We start from the raw sequence: 18762 nt of genomic DNA, 5'->3' as shown, positions 1-18762 counted from the left end.
CGCCCAGTTCCCCTTGTTGGACTGACGGGATCCCGGCCCTGGGCGCGCCTTCTCGGGCTCCTTGTTGTTCGTAGAGGGAGGCAGCGAGGGCGCGCGCGCGTCTGTGTGGGGAGGTGGTGGTGTGCGCGGGCCCGCGGGCCCGATCTGCGATGGGGTCCGGCCAGTCCAGCCCATGGGATGAGCCTTGACCTGGCCTTCTTAGCAAATTATTCCACCACCGTCGGGCCCTGGATTGACCCAGGACCTCCCCAGTGATAACCTCAGGTCCTCTCCACCCTTGCCGCCAGCCCACGGACGAGCAGCGACTCCTGCCCTCACCACCTGCTGGGATGGAGTCCTGAGCTGCCCTTCTGCAGGCATGGGGGATGGCTGGCCAGACCAGCAGAGCGTGAGCCCACCTGTGAGAGTGGCTGTCCTGCCGCCCCCGAGGGCTCCTGCAGCTCCCTGGAGGTCCAACACGTCCCTGCAAAGACCTGGTGAATGAGATTGACCTGGTTCATGTCCTAGCAAGACAGGAGCACATTAGGGTGCCCCTCTAGGCAGATGAGTGGCTTCGGGGTGGGATGGCCGTGAGCATCCTGCCCCCTAGAGCTGCAGTAGATGCTGAGGAAGATAGCTGCCTGCTTCTTTCCACTGAGCATGCTTCTTGCTTTGGGGTGAGCGGGAGCTGGGAGGAGAAACGGGGTCATCCTGGGTACCCCACTACTCCATCCTCTAGCTCAGTGGTTCTCAACCCTCCTGATGCCGCGACCCTTTAATACAGTTCCTCATGTTGTGGTGACCCCCAACCATAAAATTATTTTCGTTGCTACTTCATCACTGTAATGTTGCTACTGTTATGAATCGTAATGTAAATCTGATATGCAGGATGTATTTTCATTGTTACAAATTGAACATAATTAAAGCATAGTGATTAATCACAAAAACAATATGTAATTATATATGTTTTCCGATGGTCTTAGGTGACCCCTGTGAAAGGGTCGTTCGACCCCCAAAGGGGTCGCGACCCACAGGTTGAGAACCGCTGCTCTAGCTAAACCCCCCCAGCTCTTGGCTCGGACTTTGGAGTCAAGGGGTGAGAGATGGAGGTTGAGGGGGCGCTGAAGAACAGAGAGGCTGACTGCCTAGGGAACAAGGCTGGTTTGGGGATGTGTGTGTTCGGGGGCTGGACCCTTGAAAAGTCACCCGTTTTGCCCCCAGCCTCTCTGGGGCAATGTCTAGGTTCTGCATCAGCGTCCCTGTGTCACCAGCAGCTCCCTGGAGGTCTAACACGTCCTGGACCTTCCAACCCAATTGTTCCAGGAAGCCAATCTGGATTGGAGGGGCAGCCTCATTCTTGCTGTCGCCTCCTCCTCCCTCGTCTGAGGAAACAGGAGCCCACAGCAAGGCCTCTCCCAGTGGCTTATGGACCTGACTCGGAGGAACTAGCGCTGACCCCCTCGCCTTCCGCAGCCTCAGGTGCTCGGCCCCTGCTGCAATGTGAGAAGCGGTTTCCTTCCGTCCTCCCACCCACCACCAGCCTCCGTCTGTGGATCAGAGGCTGAGGTCTCCCAACCTGTGCCCCCCTGGGTCCTTACACAGACAGGTATTTCCGGAACCCAGACGTAAGCACACACACGCCTCTCATTCCCTCCCTGGCGTCTCAGACTTCAGTGGGTTATGGACACAACCATGGGCGCTGGGTTCCATAAGCCACGTCATGGCGTCCCACTCACTTTCCCCTTGTGCTGCTGATGCCTGGAGATTTTAGTCTGAAGTGAGAAGTGATTCTGTAGTATCTCATTAAAAAAAAACATTTCCTTGAGCTCCTTGCTTGATACCACCCAGTTCCTCAGCTGCGCTTCAGAGCCTTTTCCTCCTTATCTCTACTCCTCTGTCTCCACACCCTCTCCCTACTTCCCTTTGACCCACTCACACCCGTCTTTTGTCCTCATCACTCCACTGAAATTCTTGTCAAGGTCACCCTGCCTCAGCTTTCTTGCCAGCCCTTCCCCCACCTCCAGCAGCACCCAGCACCAGGAGTACCTCCTTTTTCTTGCAACATTTACTTCCCCTCCCACCTCCTCTGACCTGGCCCTAGGGGTTGGCCTATGCCAATCTTTTCCTGAATCCATGGCTCTCAACCAGCCACAGCTGACAATCAGGGAGCTCCTGATTTCAATATGCTACAGTCTATTTACCCCCCACCCCCCAACCTGGATGGCTAATAGGCAATTCAAATAAAATTCATGCAAAATAGCCCTGGCTAGTTTGGCTCAGCAAATAGAGTGCTGGCCAGAAGACTGAAGGATCCCGGGTTTGATTCCGGTCAGAGGCACATGCCTGGGTTGTGGGCTTGAGCCCCAGTACGAGGCGTGCAGGAGGCAGCCGATCAATGATTCTCATCGTTGATGTTTCTATTTCTCTCTCCCTCTCCTTTCCTCTCTGAAATCAATAAAAATATATTTAATAAAAGAAAGAAAGAAAAGTTCCACTAGAAAGAAAGAAAGAAAGAAAGAAAGAAAGAAAGAAAGAAAGAAAGAAAGAAAAAAAGAAAGAAAGAAAGAAGGAAGGAAGGAAGGGAGGAAAATTCATGCAAAATAGAACTCTTGAGTCCACCATTCACCCAGGTACTCTGGACCTGGGAGTCACAACAATTCATCTACATCTGATCCATGAGCAAGTTTTGTTGGGTTTACCTTAGAAATAAAGCACAGTTTTGCCCACTAGCACCTCCATCCTGGTCCATCGTCTGGCCTTCTGACTTGCTCCCCAACCCATAATTCATTCTCCACTTTCAATGGCTTCTCATGGCACTTAGAAAAACAACCCAAACTCCCTATTGTGGCCTACGGGTAAGGCCCCTGCCTATTTCTCACCTCATCCTGTACCTCCTGCTCCCAGGGGAGTGCCACTCCAACCACAGTGGCTGCCGGCTGTCCCTTCAATACAGCCAGCCCACCTGCCTGGAGGCCTTGATAGTGTGGTGCCTGAAAGGCATGTGCACAGCTCTTTCCATGGCTCATTTCATCCTTCTGCTCTTAGAGAGGCTTCCCTGGTCACACCACCTAAAGTAGGTGTCTGTGCCCGCTATCCAGACCCACATGGTCCCTTACTATAGCACGGCCTTATTCATTCTTACTCTACTGCCTGGCCCCCATCCCCCTGGCTAGACTGAAGCTCTCTGAGAGAGGGGCTGTGTGTTTCACAGCGAAGCTCCTAATATAGTAGGTGCTCAATAAGCCTATGACGTATTGAATGCATGATCGATGTCTCCATGTATAATCTTAGAGGCTTTCGAGCCAGTGAAGCTCTCCAGATGACCTCTTCATCCTCCGTTCCCCCAGGGTTTTCCAGCCAGATACTCCTGATTCCCTCTGCTTCCTTCTTCGCACCCTGGCCTCCACAGCCATTACCAAGTCTTTTTTAAAAAAAATATATTTTAGCCGAAACCGGTTTGGCTCAGTGGATAGAGCGCCGGCCTGCGGACTGAAAGGTCCCGGGTTCGATTCCAGTCAAGGGCATGTACGTTGGTTTTGGGCACGTCCCCAGTAGATGTGCAGGAGGCAGCTGGTCGATGTTTCTCTCTCATCAATGTTTCTAACTCTCTATCCCTCTCCCTTCCTCTCTGTAAAAAAATCAATAAAATATATATATATAGGAAGGAAGGAAGGAATATATATATATATATATATTTTTCTATATTTTATTGATTTTTTACAGAGAGGAAGGGAGAGGGATAGAGAGTTAGAAACATCGATGAGAGAGAAACATTGATTCAGCTGCCTCCTGCACACTCCCCACTGGGGATGTGCCCACAACCAAGGTACATGCCCCTGACTGGAATCGAACCTGGGACCCTTCAGTCCGCAGGCCGACGCTCTATCCACCGAGCCAAACCGGTCAGGGCACCAAGTCCTTTTATTTCCACTTCCAGTCCGCTCCTTCCCTCTGTGCCTTCCTTGGATCCTTGGCAAATGTGGCTTCCCACATCTTGCAGCCATCAACTTTCCCTGGAGTCACTCGGTTTTACAAGCTTCTTGGGGCTCCCGCTGCCCAGAGTAAGCAGCCCATGCTGTCCCCACACTGTCCCTTTGGTGCTGCTGGTGGGTGTTGGGAGAGGGAGCGTGGCCTCCACTGGCCTCTCCTCACCTCCCCTCTCTCCTGAGGAACATCTGCAGGCCCTATTGGTGGGTGGGAGACTGCTCCACTGTCCTCATGTCAGGCCTTCTGTCTTCTGACCTGGGGTCCAATTCCACAGCCCAGCATCTCAGCCAAGAACCTCCTAGAGAACAGACACCACCAAACACTGACCTACTGTCGCCCACCCTTCTCCAGTGGCCACAGGAGATAACCACATACCACCCCACTGTGTGTGTTGATGCCTCTCGGCTTTTCCTAGCAAGACCCTCCAAGGCAGAGGTGCATCACATCAGAGTCCCGCCCACCAAGAGCTTGCTGAAATTCAGATCCCCAGGCTGGGCCCAGGATTTTCATTGATAGGTCCTCTGAAGACACCAGAGGTCTGCATTACAACAAGGTCCTCAGGGCATGCTGAGGGGTGCAGAGAACCCGAGGATAAAAGCCACAGGGCTGACTCCCCACCCTCATCTATCCCCAGGCCCTATTTTATTTGAATCCTATCACCCACACCTGAAGCCTTCTAAGAGTTTGGGCAGAATATTAACCCCCTGGCCATCCTTGCCCTCCTTGGCCATTCTGTGTACCCCATGTCCTCCACATCCCTGGCTCTCATTCTCACTGGTCCCCTATGTCAAAGGGCTGCCCAAGGTCCTGCCTCAAGCCCACCATTCAGGGCTGACACTGCTTTCAGCACCACTTCAGACCACCCTTCCTACGAGCTGCATCCAGCCCCTCGCAGGAAGCTGGATGCACGGGGTAGGGAAAGTTAGCAGGAAGGCACAGGGTAACACCCTCAGGTCTTTCTGAGTCTTATGATAATTTTTATCTATGAAACAATGAGGTTGAAATGGAGTTGTTTTGGCTAGAAATTTCCATGAATTTTTGGTTATCTAACCATCTTTCCTCTTCCTGTTGTCCTTATTTTGCTATTATTTGTACATTCATCCAGGCATGAAATTTCAGAGTAAGACATACCAGTAAAGTTTAAGTATTTGAAGCCATAAGAGGAAAAAAAATTAAACTTCTGTATTGGTATGGGAAAAACAGTAATAATTGTAGGGTAAAATAGAAATAAGTTCACACTTTATTTGATTAGCATTTTTTACAGATTTATAGTCATTAGTTTGACATAAAATTTATTGACCCTGATGAAATCCCCTCCCCCTCGCCCCCCACATTATTTTGTCCGGTCAATTTAGCAATGCAGAGGCCTGGGGAAAACAGTAATAATTTGTGAATAAACAAATGTATTTTTCTTCAAGTTTTTGGAGGATGAAACAAAAAGTTTTTGGAATTGTTTCAGTATTGGGGTTTTTTCCACTTTGGCTTTTTCCACTTCTACCTTGAGGTCGTCCTCTTCACTCTTGTCTTATTAGTCATTTTGTCTTGTCAATTGTTCCTTCAAAATCATTCTCTAGCTGGTCCACTTCTGACCCTCACCAATGTGGGGCAGCAGTCCACCCCGCACATTATGTGATTTTCCTTTTGTTTGGGAATAAAAGGATTCTTAAACAGGCTCCTGAGGAACACTGGTGTCCCTGGGTGTACTGGGGCATTATAGTGCCAAATAATGGCCTTTCCTCGGTCTGCAGGGGGAAATGGTCTTAGTGGACAGAAGGTTTTCAATTAAAAGTTTGTTTTCCCCTTGGTTCAAGATCACCACCACCACAATGGAATAACCTTGTCCTTGCTATCACTTGTACTAAAAAACCCCAAAATTTTGCAGAAAGCAAAATTTTAAAAATCAAGTAGGATTCTGATTTCAACAGAAAAGCTCAGGGGTGGCCTGTAGTGTGATATGTAATGCTGGTTTGAGGAGCAAGCTCTTCTTTGGGGGATTCAGCTCCCCAGTGAGCCTGGTGTGTGTGTGTGTGTGTGTGTGTGTGTGTGTGTGTGGTGGTGGTGGGGGAGGGGGTTCTTGGAAATGCACAGTGACCCGATGCCAGGCCATTCAGAATACTTCTGACCCCTGTAACTGGTTCAGAGATGGGAATGGGACTCCAGACTTTGGGGCTGCCCCTGGAGAGGGAGATTGGGTCTTCCTTTTGGGGTGTTAGGCTGCTGGTGGCATATAGGAAGCTTATTGCAGGGGAGAACGTGGATGGTGAGGGTTCTGATGAGATCTGAGTGCCTGGGCCCAGCTGAACTTGAAGCTGGTACTACCCTGGACTCCTCTTACAGGAACCAAGCCATTCCCTTTCTGTCATGGATCAGAAATGGGGCATATGGTCATTTTCTTTGGGCATGACTCTTCCCTAGATTGTACGATAGAAAAGAATACAGTGGGGCCTTGACTTACGAGTTTAATTCGTTCCGTGATGGAGCTCGTAACTCAAATTACTCGTATGTCAAATCAAAAAGTGAAGGAGTGAGACACGTGATGCTGGGCTGATGTTGTGGCGTTCACTGCGCCAACTAGCGGTGGGGTATCTGAAGCTGGCTCGTAACCCGAATTTTAGCTCGCAACTCAAAGCAAAAAATCGGCCGAGAGATGGCTTGTATCTTGAAAAACTCGTTAGTCGGGACACTCGTAAGTCAAGGCCTCACTGTACATTGGTATTTCTCCAAGCTCCTCAGAGAGCCCTGTGATTTTCAGCAGCTTCACCTGAGGCCCTCTGCTCCAAATTTCACTTTCCACATGTCTACCCCACCTGGATGCCTTGATTCAGGGGCTCCCTATGTCGAGCATGCCCAGTATCCCCTGTGGGCTCCAGGGTGGAGACAGGCTCCCTTTCTGGTTCCCAGGAGCCCTTTCCCATTTACTGTCTCCCCTTACCTCCCTGGCAATTTTTTGGGGGTAATTCCCAACCCCTGGCGGTTTCTGAGAAGCACAGGCACAGACACTCCAAGGTTCAAACCTGGCCCTGTAGGTGGGAGGCTGGAGGCTCTGAGGAAAGGGTTTGTGGGGTGCATTATATAGCTGCCAACTTCCTCCCACAATTCTCTTAGCTCCTCTCAGGCAGTTTTGCATGTGGTTGTATGTGACTGATTGATCACATAGAATCTCCAAACCCAAGACCACCACCCTCCCACCCAGGGGAGGCTGCACCCTTCACTGTGGGCCAGCTTCCAAGCCTTCTCACTGGGGCACTTGCCTGGTCCGGAGGCCCCTGCGTGCAGGGTGGGACAGGAAGCAGGGTCTCTGTGGACATGCAGCCTCAAGGCGATGCCCCACCCTGGTTGGCTTTTTTCTGGGAAAGACAGAGGCCCCCCCCCCCCCCCCCGCCCCCGTCGGGTGTGATCTGTGCCCGTTGGCAGCCCCTCCAGGCCACCTGTGGTGGGAAGCGCCTGTCCTAGCCACAGGCAGGGAAACCGCTGGGCAGATGGGGTTGGGGCCTGCAAGGGGAAAGTTGGGCATTTGGGTTTCGTTCCTCTAGAGCAGTGATTTTTCAACCTTTTTCATCTCCCGGCACATAAACTAATTTCTAAAATTCTACAGCACACCAAAAATTACATTTTTTTGCTAATCTGACCCCAAAAAAGGTGTAATTTCAATCCATTCACACTGGAAGGCTATTGTTGTGCTGGCTGTTGTCATTTTTTTAAAATTTGATTTTGAGAAAGAGAAACATCGATTTGTTGTTACACTTATTTATGCATTCATTAGTTAATTTTTAAAAAATATATTTTTATTGATTTCAGAGAGGAAGGAAGAGGAGAGAGATAGAAACATCAATGATGAGAATTGTTGATCGGTTGCTTCCTGCACATCCCACACTGGGGATCAGTCCCACAACCCAGGCGTGTGCCCAGGAATCGAAGTGTGACCTCCTGGTTCATAGGTTATCTCAACCACTGAGCCACACTGGCTGTGCCATTGCTTGATTCTTGTATGTGCCCTGACCAGGGATCACAGCCGCAACCTTGGCTTATCAGGATGCTCTACGCAACTGAGCTATGCAGCCAGGGCTTGTCGTTTTTTTATTTGACAATCTAAGGGAAAAGAGGTCAGTGCCAAAAAGAAAATGAAGAAGAAAATAAATAAATAAAGAAATAAAAATAAAAAAAAGAGGTCAGTGCCCCTGACTAAATGGTCAGGGATTGCATGTTTTAAAAATTCTTGCGCACACTGGTAAGTCGCTGCTCTGGAGTTCCGGGGCTTTGCGTCCTCTGCCTTAGAACGTGGTTCCAAGGCCCATGCCATTAGGAGCCCAGGGAGGGTGTCTGCAATCCAAGGCGGGCAAGGACAGTGGCTCTGCCACCTGGGACAGGTACTGCACCCTTCGTGCCTTGGCTGTCCCCGAATTGTAAGGCGGAGTGGCTGCCTCGCAGAGCTCTGGGATTAAACGAGGGGATTGGTCTCTGAAGCAATGGTTCCTGCTGCAGCCTAGAACCCACAGAACCCACAGCCCTGCTGAGCAGTTGGAGATGAGGGTGGGGCACCTGGGGATGCAACGACTCATAGGGACCTGTAAGCACGGGATGGCTTTTCTCTGAGACCCTGGGAGTGCCCACACCCAAGCCAGGGTGGTTTCTCCACATAGAATTTTATTCTGAAGGCCACTCTGAGGTCTGAGGAAGGGAGAGGGAGCCCCAGCAAAGAGGCTCTCTGCGGAAGCAGAGGGGCAAGTACCCGTCCCAGGTTGTGGGCCATTTCCTTAGCCCCACCCCAGGACACCTCGGGACTGGGTCTACAGGGACAGCTACGAAGGGAGGCCTTGCTTGTTCAGTGATAGTTTATTGGTCCTTAGCATCACATCTGTTACCAAGGTCAATTCAAATACACAACTGCAGGTAAAAACATGTAAAATAATATAAAAATAAATTGAAGGCTACTTTAATATATTTACTGAATTAAGTAGTGTAATAAATACTATAATAAGCAAAAAGCTTCAATCACACAATTCAGTTTCACTGAAGTTACAGTAGTGTTTGTAAATGAGTTTTAAAATTTAAGTTACAAATATTAAAGCACTGAAAAACTAGTATAAAAGTGAATTTTGGCACGTAAGTGAGCTCTTCTTCTGTCATTAGTATTTGACAACCGAAGACAATAAGGAAGCCATTTCTCACCTACTTTTGAGGTACAACTATCCAACTAGGTCAGCAACATGCTGGGATGAATACTTAATAGTTTACAATCTTTGAGTTAACTTTTCCCTTTCGAGAAGCCTGAAGAGCAACTCAGAGCTTATTACTGTGCAAAAATTCTCCAGAATCCTAATTGAATTTAGGAGGGAACTTTTTCTTGTGACCTGCAGGGCCTTGTGTGCAGGCTGAGGTCAGAGAGCCCCAGGGCATAGGGGAGCCAACTTAACTCCTTGCCAGCCGCCCCTTCCTCGGGTAATCCCTTTTCTCCAATTTCTGCCTCCTCCCTCCAAATAAAATAAAATAAAAAATCCCACATCAAAACGTAAAATGACCCATAACTTCAGCGATTTCAACAGTATCACACTCACTCTGGGTGATATAAAACTGAAGCTGCTAACAGGAAAGTTGGCAAAAAGCATGTCAGCCCCTGGAGGACTTCTGCCTGTCCCTAGGAACCCTCACCCGATGTCTTTGCTGGGTCCTTAGTATCCACTTCTAAGGTCAAAAATCTAAAACACAGTGCCCTGGCCCTTCCTCGAGAGGCAGCCAAGCCCCCACCCTCCACCTGGAGGAATCAAGTGGATATTAAACTTCACGGTCAGAACCCAGAGGCCCGCAGGTTCTGGAAGAGGCAGTGTGGAGGATGCACCCCCGGCCTCAGTCCTCAAAGAGCTCACACTGCGCACTGCTAGTGTATCTCTTCATCAGGCACAGAGTGTGCCCCAAGGAGTGAAATGCCCTTTCACCTATGTGCCCCTTCACACTCCTGAGCAGGCTGAGGAGTGTCTAAGGAGGCCTTAGCCAGTTTTGCCACTTGGCTTTTAAACTTAACGTTTTGACTTTTTCAATCACAGTTTCATATTCTGGTTGAGGTAATCACAGTTTTCCCTCTAAGAGGGGCAAGTTGGTGAGAGAGCATTTCTCCGGACAATGGTCAGAACCAAGACCACCACGTAAGTACAGCCCACGCAGTGGGAAGACCCGCTGCTACAGGCGGGTTCCGACCCCTCTTTAAAAACTCTTTTGTGCAGCAGCCAGGAAATGGCTCGAGTTCCAAGATCTGGAGCTTTCATTTAAAACTTCACAGCAACCCACCTGGAGGAAATGGTCCCACCCACCCCACCCACCCCTTTTCTAAGGCTGCTCAAGTTTGAGTTTTTAAAAAGAGCTCGGTAGAGCTAAAGGAAGCTACAAGTAATTCATTGCTTATTTAATCAATTGCACTTAATATCTATGTTATTGGATTCTGGAGCAGAGGCAAGTCCACTGTGAACCCCAAACTCTGGCCAGCCAGACATTAGGGGCTCCCAGACTTGGGCTCCACACCTGGGGCCTTGTCACCAGCAGCTTTGGGAGCTGGGACTGGAGAACACGAGTCTTCAGAAGCCTTTCTTCATGCAAGATTGCTTACTCAGTAGTACTGGAGTTTTGTTCATTTGGTTTCAAATACAAATTGTTTTTTCCTAGTACAAGTATGTGGTAGCGACAAGCCCACACAATTGCTTTCATACTTGCATGCAGGCCTCTGTGTGACCAGGCACACAAACTACATGTGCTCCATCCTTTCTCTGACTCCTCTGCACCAGGGGCCTTTCTCAAAAACCCCACTACATTACTGGAAACTTTGCTGGTTTCGCCTATGTGCTTGTTCCTAAGGCATGCAAAACAACAACATGAAATTCAGAAAGCATTTACAACCTAGGCAGCTGAGGCGCTGAAGTCCTAACAGACATCACCTAAATACCGGTGCCTGGGACCTCCCCTTCTCCACACTAGTTCTGGAGGTCAGCATGGGACATACCTGCTTGGGGGCACGAGTTTCCTGAAGTTTGTGGCCGAAAACCAGACCTTCTCTGGTAAGGCTGAGGGGAGGGTTAGGTGCTGGAGACTGAACCCCATTCAATGACACTCCAAAAAATGATCAGGACCTAAAACTGAGCAGTTGCAGGATGCTCCCCTCAGCAGTGAGGCAAAGCATCACCAGGGAGCCTTCAGCAGCAGGTTTGCTCTGGCCCCTGAATTAGGCAAACGGGAGTGATACTGTAAGGGGACTCAAAACCAATCCTGAGGGGACTGCTTGTGTCAGCTCAAAGCCACATGCTTCTGGAAAGCAGGACACCTTCCAGTTTAGTCTGTAAGGACAAGCCCCTCATTTCAGAACAGCTACTGATCTCAGCCCCAGCTGACTCTGGGTTGGGCTGGGGCAGAGCTTGTGCTGTCCCCCCCGGACTGGCCCAGGGCCAGCAGGGCCAGGTCCCTCAATGGGAGGAGCCTGACCAGGAAGGCAGGCACTGGGATAAGGCTCTTCTGGGGCACTGTCTTGAGGCCTGAGGTCTGTGGTGGCCTGGCCCTCCCCAAGGGTGGCTCCAATTTGGGTAGCTAGGGTTCCTTCTGCATCCTAGCAGCTCCTCTGTGCACCCCAAATGCTTCCCCACACGCACACAGTGCTTCAACCACCCATAGGAGATACTGCGAGAGACCTGGAGATCCTGGACTGCCAGCCACACACACTGCAGTCCTTGTCTGCTCATGCTCCATGCGGACCCATCCCCCCACATCAGTAGTGCAGGTGATGCTCTTCAGCGCTGCAAAGAGAATAAAGACAACATGCACTCAAGCCAGCACACAAAGGCCAAGGAGAACGAAGACAGCCCCTGCGGGAGGGGCCTCTGGAGGAACTGAGGCTAAGACACCCGTCCTGTCCATCTCGAGTGGACATTCTGCAGCCTTCCTCTAAGGCTTCTGCTCGAAGAGATCGTGGTATTCCTGCTGCTCCAGCTCCCGGTTATACTTTTCGATCTCCCGGTTGGCTTCTTCCACATAGTCATTCATGAACTGGTCCATGACTGGCATCTCATTAAGGAAGAGAGCCATGAGCCTGGCCCAGAGGGATCTGTGGGCAGGTGGGGGGGGGCGGGGCGGGGGCTGGGGACTATGAGGTAGTGCCTGCATAGAGGGTACCTGATGGGCTCTTTTATATACTGACAGCACCAAAGCTACAAAGAATGCGGCAGGGGTTGGCACAGGGTCCTTCATGAGGTCTAGACCTGCGCCCTTCAGCTTTCATTAGCACACAGCAGCACCCTATCTACCTTTTCACAGATTAACTACTGTAATCAGGCCCCGTCTCCAACATGTAAATTGTGACCTTGATGACCACAGAATTGAGGATGTCACTGCAGCTGCATTTAAACTACAACCCACAGGATTATATCAGCAAGCACTGAATGAAGGAGAAATTCAATTGACTTTAAGAGGCCAAAATGAAGTCTGCCTCTGATTTGCTGCTCCCAGAACCCAGCCTGCTCCAGGGCAGGGCTGCCTCGCCTCTAGCAGACACTCTCCTTACAGATAAGCTTCCAGACACCCCCAGGCCCAGATCCCAAGGATACGTGGGTGAAAATCAGTCTTGTCTCCAAAGAAATTGACAAACTGGGTGCCATTATAAAAGTAGCCTGCAGGCAGGGGGTCCAGGTGGCGTTTAACCTACAGGGAAAAAAGAGTCCTGTTAGATTTATCTGACCACTTTCTATCATTCACTCATTCATTAAAAACAAAAACAAACCTATTATCCTTGCAAGATAGCCCACTCCATGGAGGCTGTGTGTCAGGGAGTTAACGCCTCCCCACAGCAGCTCTCAGGCAATGACTGATGGAGGTCTCCAGGCTCGTGGGGAGGCACTCTGGGTGCCCCTGGTGAGAAGAAACTGGTTGTCCACAGTGGTCCTGGTTCGATAACATACCCGTTGTTGGCTGTCTCCCCTTCCTTCTCTCTGTTACTTTCCCATTTCCATACTCGTGTCTCCTAGAATCATTTCCAAAATAAACTACCTGCACTAGACCTTGTTGAAGGTTTGTCTTCTGAGGTGCCCACGGTGTCCTGCCCAGAAGCACCCAGGGTTGCCCAGGTCCTGTAGGTCCTGGATATGAAGGGCTCTCCTCACGTCCAAAGCAGGGGCTCCTGGAGTCCCAGAGCACTCTCTGCCCACCTGCACATTACTGGGACTGGTGATGTGGCTCATGTTGGGGCCTGTGTTCCTTTTAGTCTTTGCCTCCAAACCTGTCAGGAAAAGTCTCCTGTGGAGGTAGGAACTGGGGCAGAGGCTGGGAGTCAGCCTGGAGGCCAAGAGGGCTCATCAAGGGGCCTCTTGTCCTGGCCTCAGATTCACACATTAGGAGAGAACAACTTCAGTTGTTTGAACAGTGTGACAAAGCAGGGCTTCAACTGCTCCTAGATCTCATGCCCAGGTGACACCAGAAAATCCCAAAGGATGAAGCTACACAAGCTTGGAAGGACAGCCTTGGGATATGGACGAGCCTTAAGCCCCTAGGGCAGGGTACTCACATGGATGTTCCGGATCTCCTGCTGGGTCAGCATTCCCCTGGTCTTCAGGGCTTTCCTCTGAGGCTTCTGTGCAGAGATGGAGGGAGGGGTCAGGTCCCAACAGAGCTGATGGAGTACCTAGGCAGGTGAGGGCTCAAGGGGCCAGTTATATGACTAAGACCCCAGTGGAGGGAAAGCAAGCACTGGCATGACCTGGACACAATATCCTGCTTGTCTGCCCCTCAAGAAGACCACTCCCGAGCTTTGTGTGCCGGGGGACAGTGGCAGAGGAGAGACCAGTGCTTCTGCAAATAGGCATGTTCCTGCCTCTGCAGATTCTCATCCCTAAGGCCCACCAGTGACAGACATGTAGACAAAGGGATGAGGTCCCATAGTCAAGCATCATCAAGTTTATCCAGGTAGGTCTGAGAAAGACAAAGCCTACAGGCAGCCATTCCTCAGTATAAAAGACAGGTTTCCACTGAGCATCTACAAAGGCCCCAAGCCCCAGTCAACGCTTTTTCCAGAGTTCTAGGATGAGCTAAACCCCCAAGGCTGTGCTAAGAGGCTTAGCACCGAAAGCTTGCAGTGTATTGAAGGATTTTAACTCCATAACTCCTGTGTGTGTGTGTGTGTGTGTGTGTGTGTGTGTGTGTGTGTCTGGGCTAAAGGTGCTTGTGTGCATTTACAGGAAGCCTCCCCTTCCCTGGCACCTGTCTCCAGGGCCCCGGGCTCACTGCTATCCATACTTGGAGTCTTGATTTGCAAAAGGCTCTTCCCATATCTTTGTTAATTCCTTTCTAGCGGGAAAGCCCAAGAATAGGAGATTCTGGGCTCAGAACACAGGAGAGTTTTGAATAAGGTTCAGCTAAGAAATGACATTTTGAGTTTGGAACATCAGTTTGACCCAGGGTCCACATGGAACAAGTAGGTTTCACCCAGGCCCTACGAGGCCACCTAGTAACCCCAGTCTGCTTGTGGAAGTAGAACTGGAAATGTCTGTGAAAACAAGTCTGCCCTGAGTTTGTCTGAGTGGCTGCCTCCCACTTTCTAAGTGTCCCTGAAAGTGTTGGCTGAGCTGAGCGGTGGGGAGTGGGGAGGCACCAGGGAGACTGTGGGGGGCCTTTGCCTCAAGGCCAGCAGCAGCTCTGAGGTGTGCTAGCCACATCTGTGCCAAGTTTGTCTGAGCTTCAAAAACTACCTGCTTAGCAGACTGCCGTAGCCAGTCCTTGACGCTTTCTTCCTTCAGGGAGCAGCCGATGAACACGAGGTAACACTCCTGTTGCCCGCTGCTGTCTTGAGGTGTGCCTCGGGAGTTGGGTGGTGGCGTCGGCCCCTCCAATACAGGCACGATGCTCAAGGAATTGGCCAAAGTGTTGTGGCAGACCTCCATGGTCTTCTCAGAGTCTGCAAGAACACATGTCAGTCCCAGAGACAATGCCCCAAAAGAATAAGGCTACACAAGACTGACACAGGGTCTATGGTCAGGGACAGACTCATGAGACATGTACAGGAGGGAGAACGGACATAATTGGTGGCAAGTTAGAAAGGATGAAGTAAGAGAGGGCGGAGTAGGTTGGTTGATCAAGTGATCAGGTGGATATAACCTAGAAGGGGACTATAAGAGAAAGGCCCCCTTCTGGAGGGGTGGGTCTCAACAGAGGCCTGAGGGGCCAAGGGAGGAGGGCGTGTCCACAGTACAAGTGCTGTAGAAAGGTCACCGGGATGGGAATAGAAAAGAGGGGACAAGGTTTACAGGCTGAGAAGCTGGGCTATGACTGACTGGAGACATGAGAAAAGATAAAGGTACCTCTAAAAGGCAGGATGAGAAAAGGATCCAGAACAAGAGAGGTTAACCTTGAACAAGCAAGGGGTCAAGAGTAGGTGTAAATAAAGAAAAGGAGCTGATGATGGGGGAGAGGGAAGACAAAGGCACTAAGACCCCTGAAGCAGGTGGGGGGTTGTCTGTTGGCGCCTGAGGGAAGTGGGCTTGAGCAAGGGGCTTGAAGAGAGGGCCAAAGTTTCAAATTCAGTAATATAATTTAGGCCAATGGTACAGGTTAAAGACCATGAAAGATTCCTTTTTAAAGGTTACGTTGTCTAATTCTTTCATCTGAAGACCCAGATGGTTCCATGCTTACAATTCTCAATGGCTCCCTGTAGCAGACACTGATGGCTGCCTGTCTAGCAGCCCTCTCTTCCTCCAATACCAATTCCCCATGGGTCCTGGATCCTGGAAGGCATAGCAACTGAATTCCGGTCAAGGGGAGAAGTCTGCTGAAGAATTGGGAGGAGGCACTTCAGCAAGGGTGTCTGCACTGATAAAGATACTACAGGAAGAGCCAGCCTCTCCATCAGCTGGATGTTGTGTCTGGATTTGACACCTAGACCTACAGCACTACTTGGCAACCATGAGGGGTGGGTACCTGAGGACAAACTGACATCAAGAATGGAAGAACACAGAGACACACATTAGCTGGGTCCTCAGTGGCTTTGCTAAGCTGCCCGACCTCTTGCTTCTTGGTATGTAGCTAACACCTGCTAGTTGATTTGGGGTTTTCTGTTGTAAGAGCCAAAGACAACCTAACAGACACAATCCCTGCCTCCTGCTAAGCCCCAGCCACAGTAAGCCCTTTCTGGTTCTTGAAGTGTGCCTTTTTGCCTCAGGTCCATAGCACATGCTGTGCCTTTTCTCTGGAACAGTCTCCCCTTCCTCAGTGCTGAGTTGAGCAACTCCTTCTTGTTTTGAGGCCTTCTCTGACCCCAGCCCAGATAGACAGACTTCAGGTCTGGAAGGCTCCAGAGGTCTAAGGCTGATAAATAGGCCTACTGAACAGAAGGGAGAAGGCAAGTGACTTTGACAGACATGGATCAGAAGCTGGAGATCTCAGTGTTGGGGTAGCTCTAGAAAGGTGATAGGTCTAGAAAGAAACCATGGATGATGGTTTGAGTCTCTGGAACAAGGAAGTCCAGGAGCTGTGAGGAGAGGCCCTGGGCAGGCCATCCAGGGGAAGGAGGACAGATCCTCCACTGTGGAGCAGAAGGACCTGAAGGAAGGTGGGCCCCTGGCAGAGAGGGGTGATTGAAAGAGCCCAATGGTGTAAGGCCCAGAGGGGAGGGTTTTGGAGAGAGTCTGCAGAGCACCAATGGAGGCTATGAACTCCATAGTGCAGGGCTCCCAAATCCAACCCCTCAGTTACCTGAAAACTTCACTTTGCCCAGGATGTGGTAGATGTTTCCAGAGAAAGGACTTGGCTTGATAGAAGACTGAATTGCTGGTGGAGGAAGAGGACAGGATTGTTACCCACCTGGGGGCAGAGGTCAAGTTCAGAGTGGCAGCGCTGGGAGGGTTAGGGACTAGGAAGGGATCTTACTCTAGGGTCCTGGGTTCATGGGTTCTATTCCCACCCATTCCTCCCCAGTGGCTCCAGAGGTGGGGGATTCCTGCATTCTCAAATCCCTCTGCCTGTTTTCAGACCCAAATGGAGAGGAGGAGACAGCATTCAAAAAACTAAAATGGTGCCAGGAAACAGGGACAACTCTTGTTGTTCTTTTACTGGGCCTGGGACCTATCCCGGCCAGGGCTTACCTTTACATTTGGCTATAAAGCGAGTCCTCTCCAAGGGACGACCAAACCATACGCAGATCTGAACCATTAATGGAAAGACTGATCCAGCATCAAATTTACCTTCATACCTTAAAAGGTTTAAAAAATTGTAAGTACAACAGTATTATATAATACTTTGGAATGAACTACATATTATTTATCCTGTAATATTTGCATTCTCTCTTACTTGTACACAATTTTGTGTATAATACATTTGTTTAAATGTATATATGTTTCTTTCACCTTGAGGTTGGGAAGAATGGTTTACCTCTTTAGACTAGTAGTTTCTTGATGTCAAATACCCCTTTGACCTTTGAAGCCTGCAGTGTCCCACCTGAGACCAGGGGGTCCTTCCTGGTACCCTTAGAGTTCTTCCTCAGGATCCCCACCCACTCTTTCAAGGGCTCCAACTATGCTCCACCATTGCTGAGGGTAGTTTAACAGACTGTATATTTGGTGTGTACACTCTCTCCAGAAGGAACTAAAGGGCTGAGGCAGCTCTGCACTATTTTCTCAGTTTTGAGTACAGAAGACATAATGTTGCCACAGACTCATTCAGAACATGGCCATATTCAGAGCATTTAAAAAATTTAACCTTTCAATATGGAAAACTTCAAACACATGCAAAGGTAGAAGGGTAGTATAATAAACTCCCATCAACTAGCTTCCAAAAGTGATGGACCTGTCCTTTCTCCTTTTGTATTAGTTCCTTCAGATGAATCCCCATGATTGGAATCAGTCCAGAAGAGGGTGTAACCATCTCATGGGTAATAATTTACACTGTCCCTGGCAGTAGGTGAGCATTCCAGTTTCACAACAATTCCCTAGCAATGGTTACTATAGATATTTTTGTTTAAATGTAATAGTATCAATCAAAATAATAGTGAAGCATCATATTACATTTTGAATATTACTGACATGGAATTGCTATCATGGTTGCCATCTGTATTTGATCCTCAGTGAATTGTCCACATCTATATGGAATGGGCTATTTTTCTTAACTGACCAAACAAGTTTCTTAAATATTATATTAACCTTTTGTCACATTTGAAGCAATCATTTTCCTCCAGTCTACTGTATTTTCATCTTCTTTTTAAAAAAAATATGATTTTATCCATTTCAGAGAGAGGAAGGGAGAGGGAGAGACATAGAAACATCAGTGATGAGAAAGAATCCTCGATTAGCTGCCTCCTGCACTTGCCCTATTTGGGATCAAGCCCAAAACCTGGTTATCAAACTGTGATCTCCTAGTTCATAGGTTGATGAGCCATACCCGCTGGGCTGTATTTTCTTATTAGTTTCCTTAGTTTTAAAATAGCAACTGCAGTTTTGAATTTTATATTGTTGAAAGTATCTTACTCTTTGTGATTTCTTAAAGTTGGGTAGTAGCATAACATTTTTGCAACACTGCCATGGTCTTTTTTCTCTCCCCCAACCCAGACAGCCATTTGGAGACCATGAGTTACTCGGGCTTCTGTGCTCAGAGCCCGAATCCTTTGGAGAATTTGGAGGGGCTAAAGGAAAAGGGAAAGGTTTCCTCCCAGGCTAGAAACACGCCCTTCAACCAGGGAGGTGGGGGCGGGGCCGATGAGAACAGAGGCCGTGGAAGGGGAATGGCTAAGAATCTTCACAGCACAGAATGAGCACATCCTGGAGCTGAAGTCCATTCACTAGGAGG

The 18762-nt window shown here is 49.5% G+C and overlaps 1 protein-coding gene across 3 annotated transcripts in view; it reads right to left on the bottom strand.

The window, feature by feature from the left end:
• Positions 1–8784: 8784 nt before the first annotated feature.
• Positions 8785–18762, bottom strand: part of DNAAF9 (dynein axonemal assembly factor 9) — a 130205-nt gene continuing 120227 nt past the window's right edge. For 2 of the 3 annotated variants that reach the window (XM_070419993.1, XM_070419994.1), the window contains exons 32-37: positions 17067–17173; positions 16678–16752; positions 14679–14884; positions 13499–13564; positions 12546–12639; positions 8785–11999 (exon numbers count right to left, since the gene is read on the bottom strand). In XM_070419993.1, the coding sequence (XP_070276094.1) occupies positions 11887–11999; positions 12546–12639; positions 13499–13564; positions 14679–14884; positions 16678–16752; positions 17067–17173 (661 nt within the window). In that variant the 3' untranslated portion in view covers positions 8785–11886. Of the gene's footprint in view, positions 12000–12545; positions 12640–13498; positions 13565–14678; positions 14885–16677; positions 16753–17066; positions 17174–18119; positions 18174–18762 lie in introns of those variants that run through there. The other variant, XR_011472115.1, reaches the window with a different exon arrangement.

Source organism: Myotis yumanensis, unplaced genomic scaffold (assembly GCF_028538775.1).
Source record: "Myotis yumanensis isolate MYYU_CA2020_CCGP unplaced genomic scaffold, mMyoYum1.0.hap1 SCAF_7, whole genome shotgun sequence".
Taxonomy (NCBI): Eukaryota; Metazoa; Chordata; class Mammalia; order Chiroptera; family Vespertilionidae; genus Myotis; species Myotis yumanensis.
Note: the sequence above shows the minus strand (reverse complement) of the source record. Positions and strands in the feature narration are given on the sequence as shown.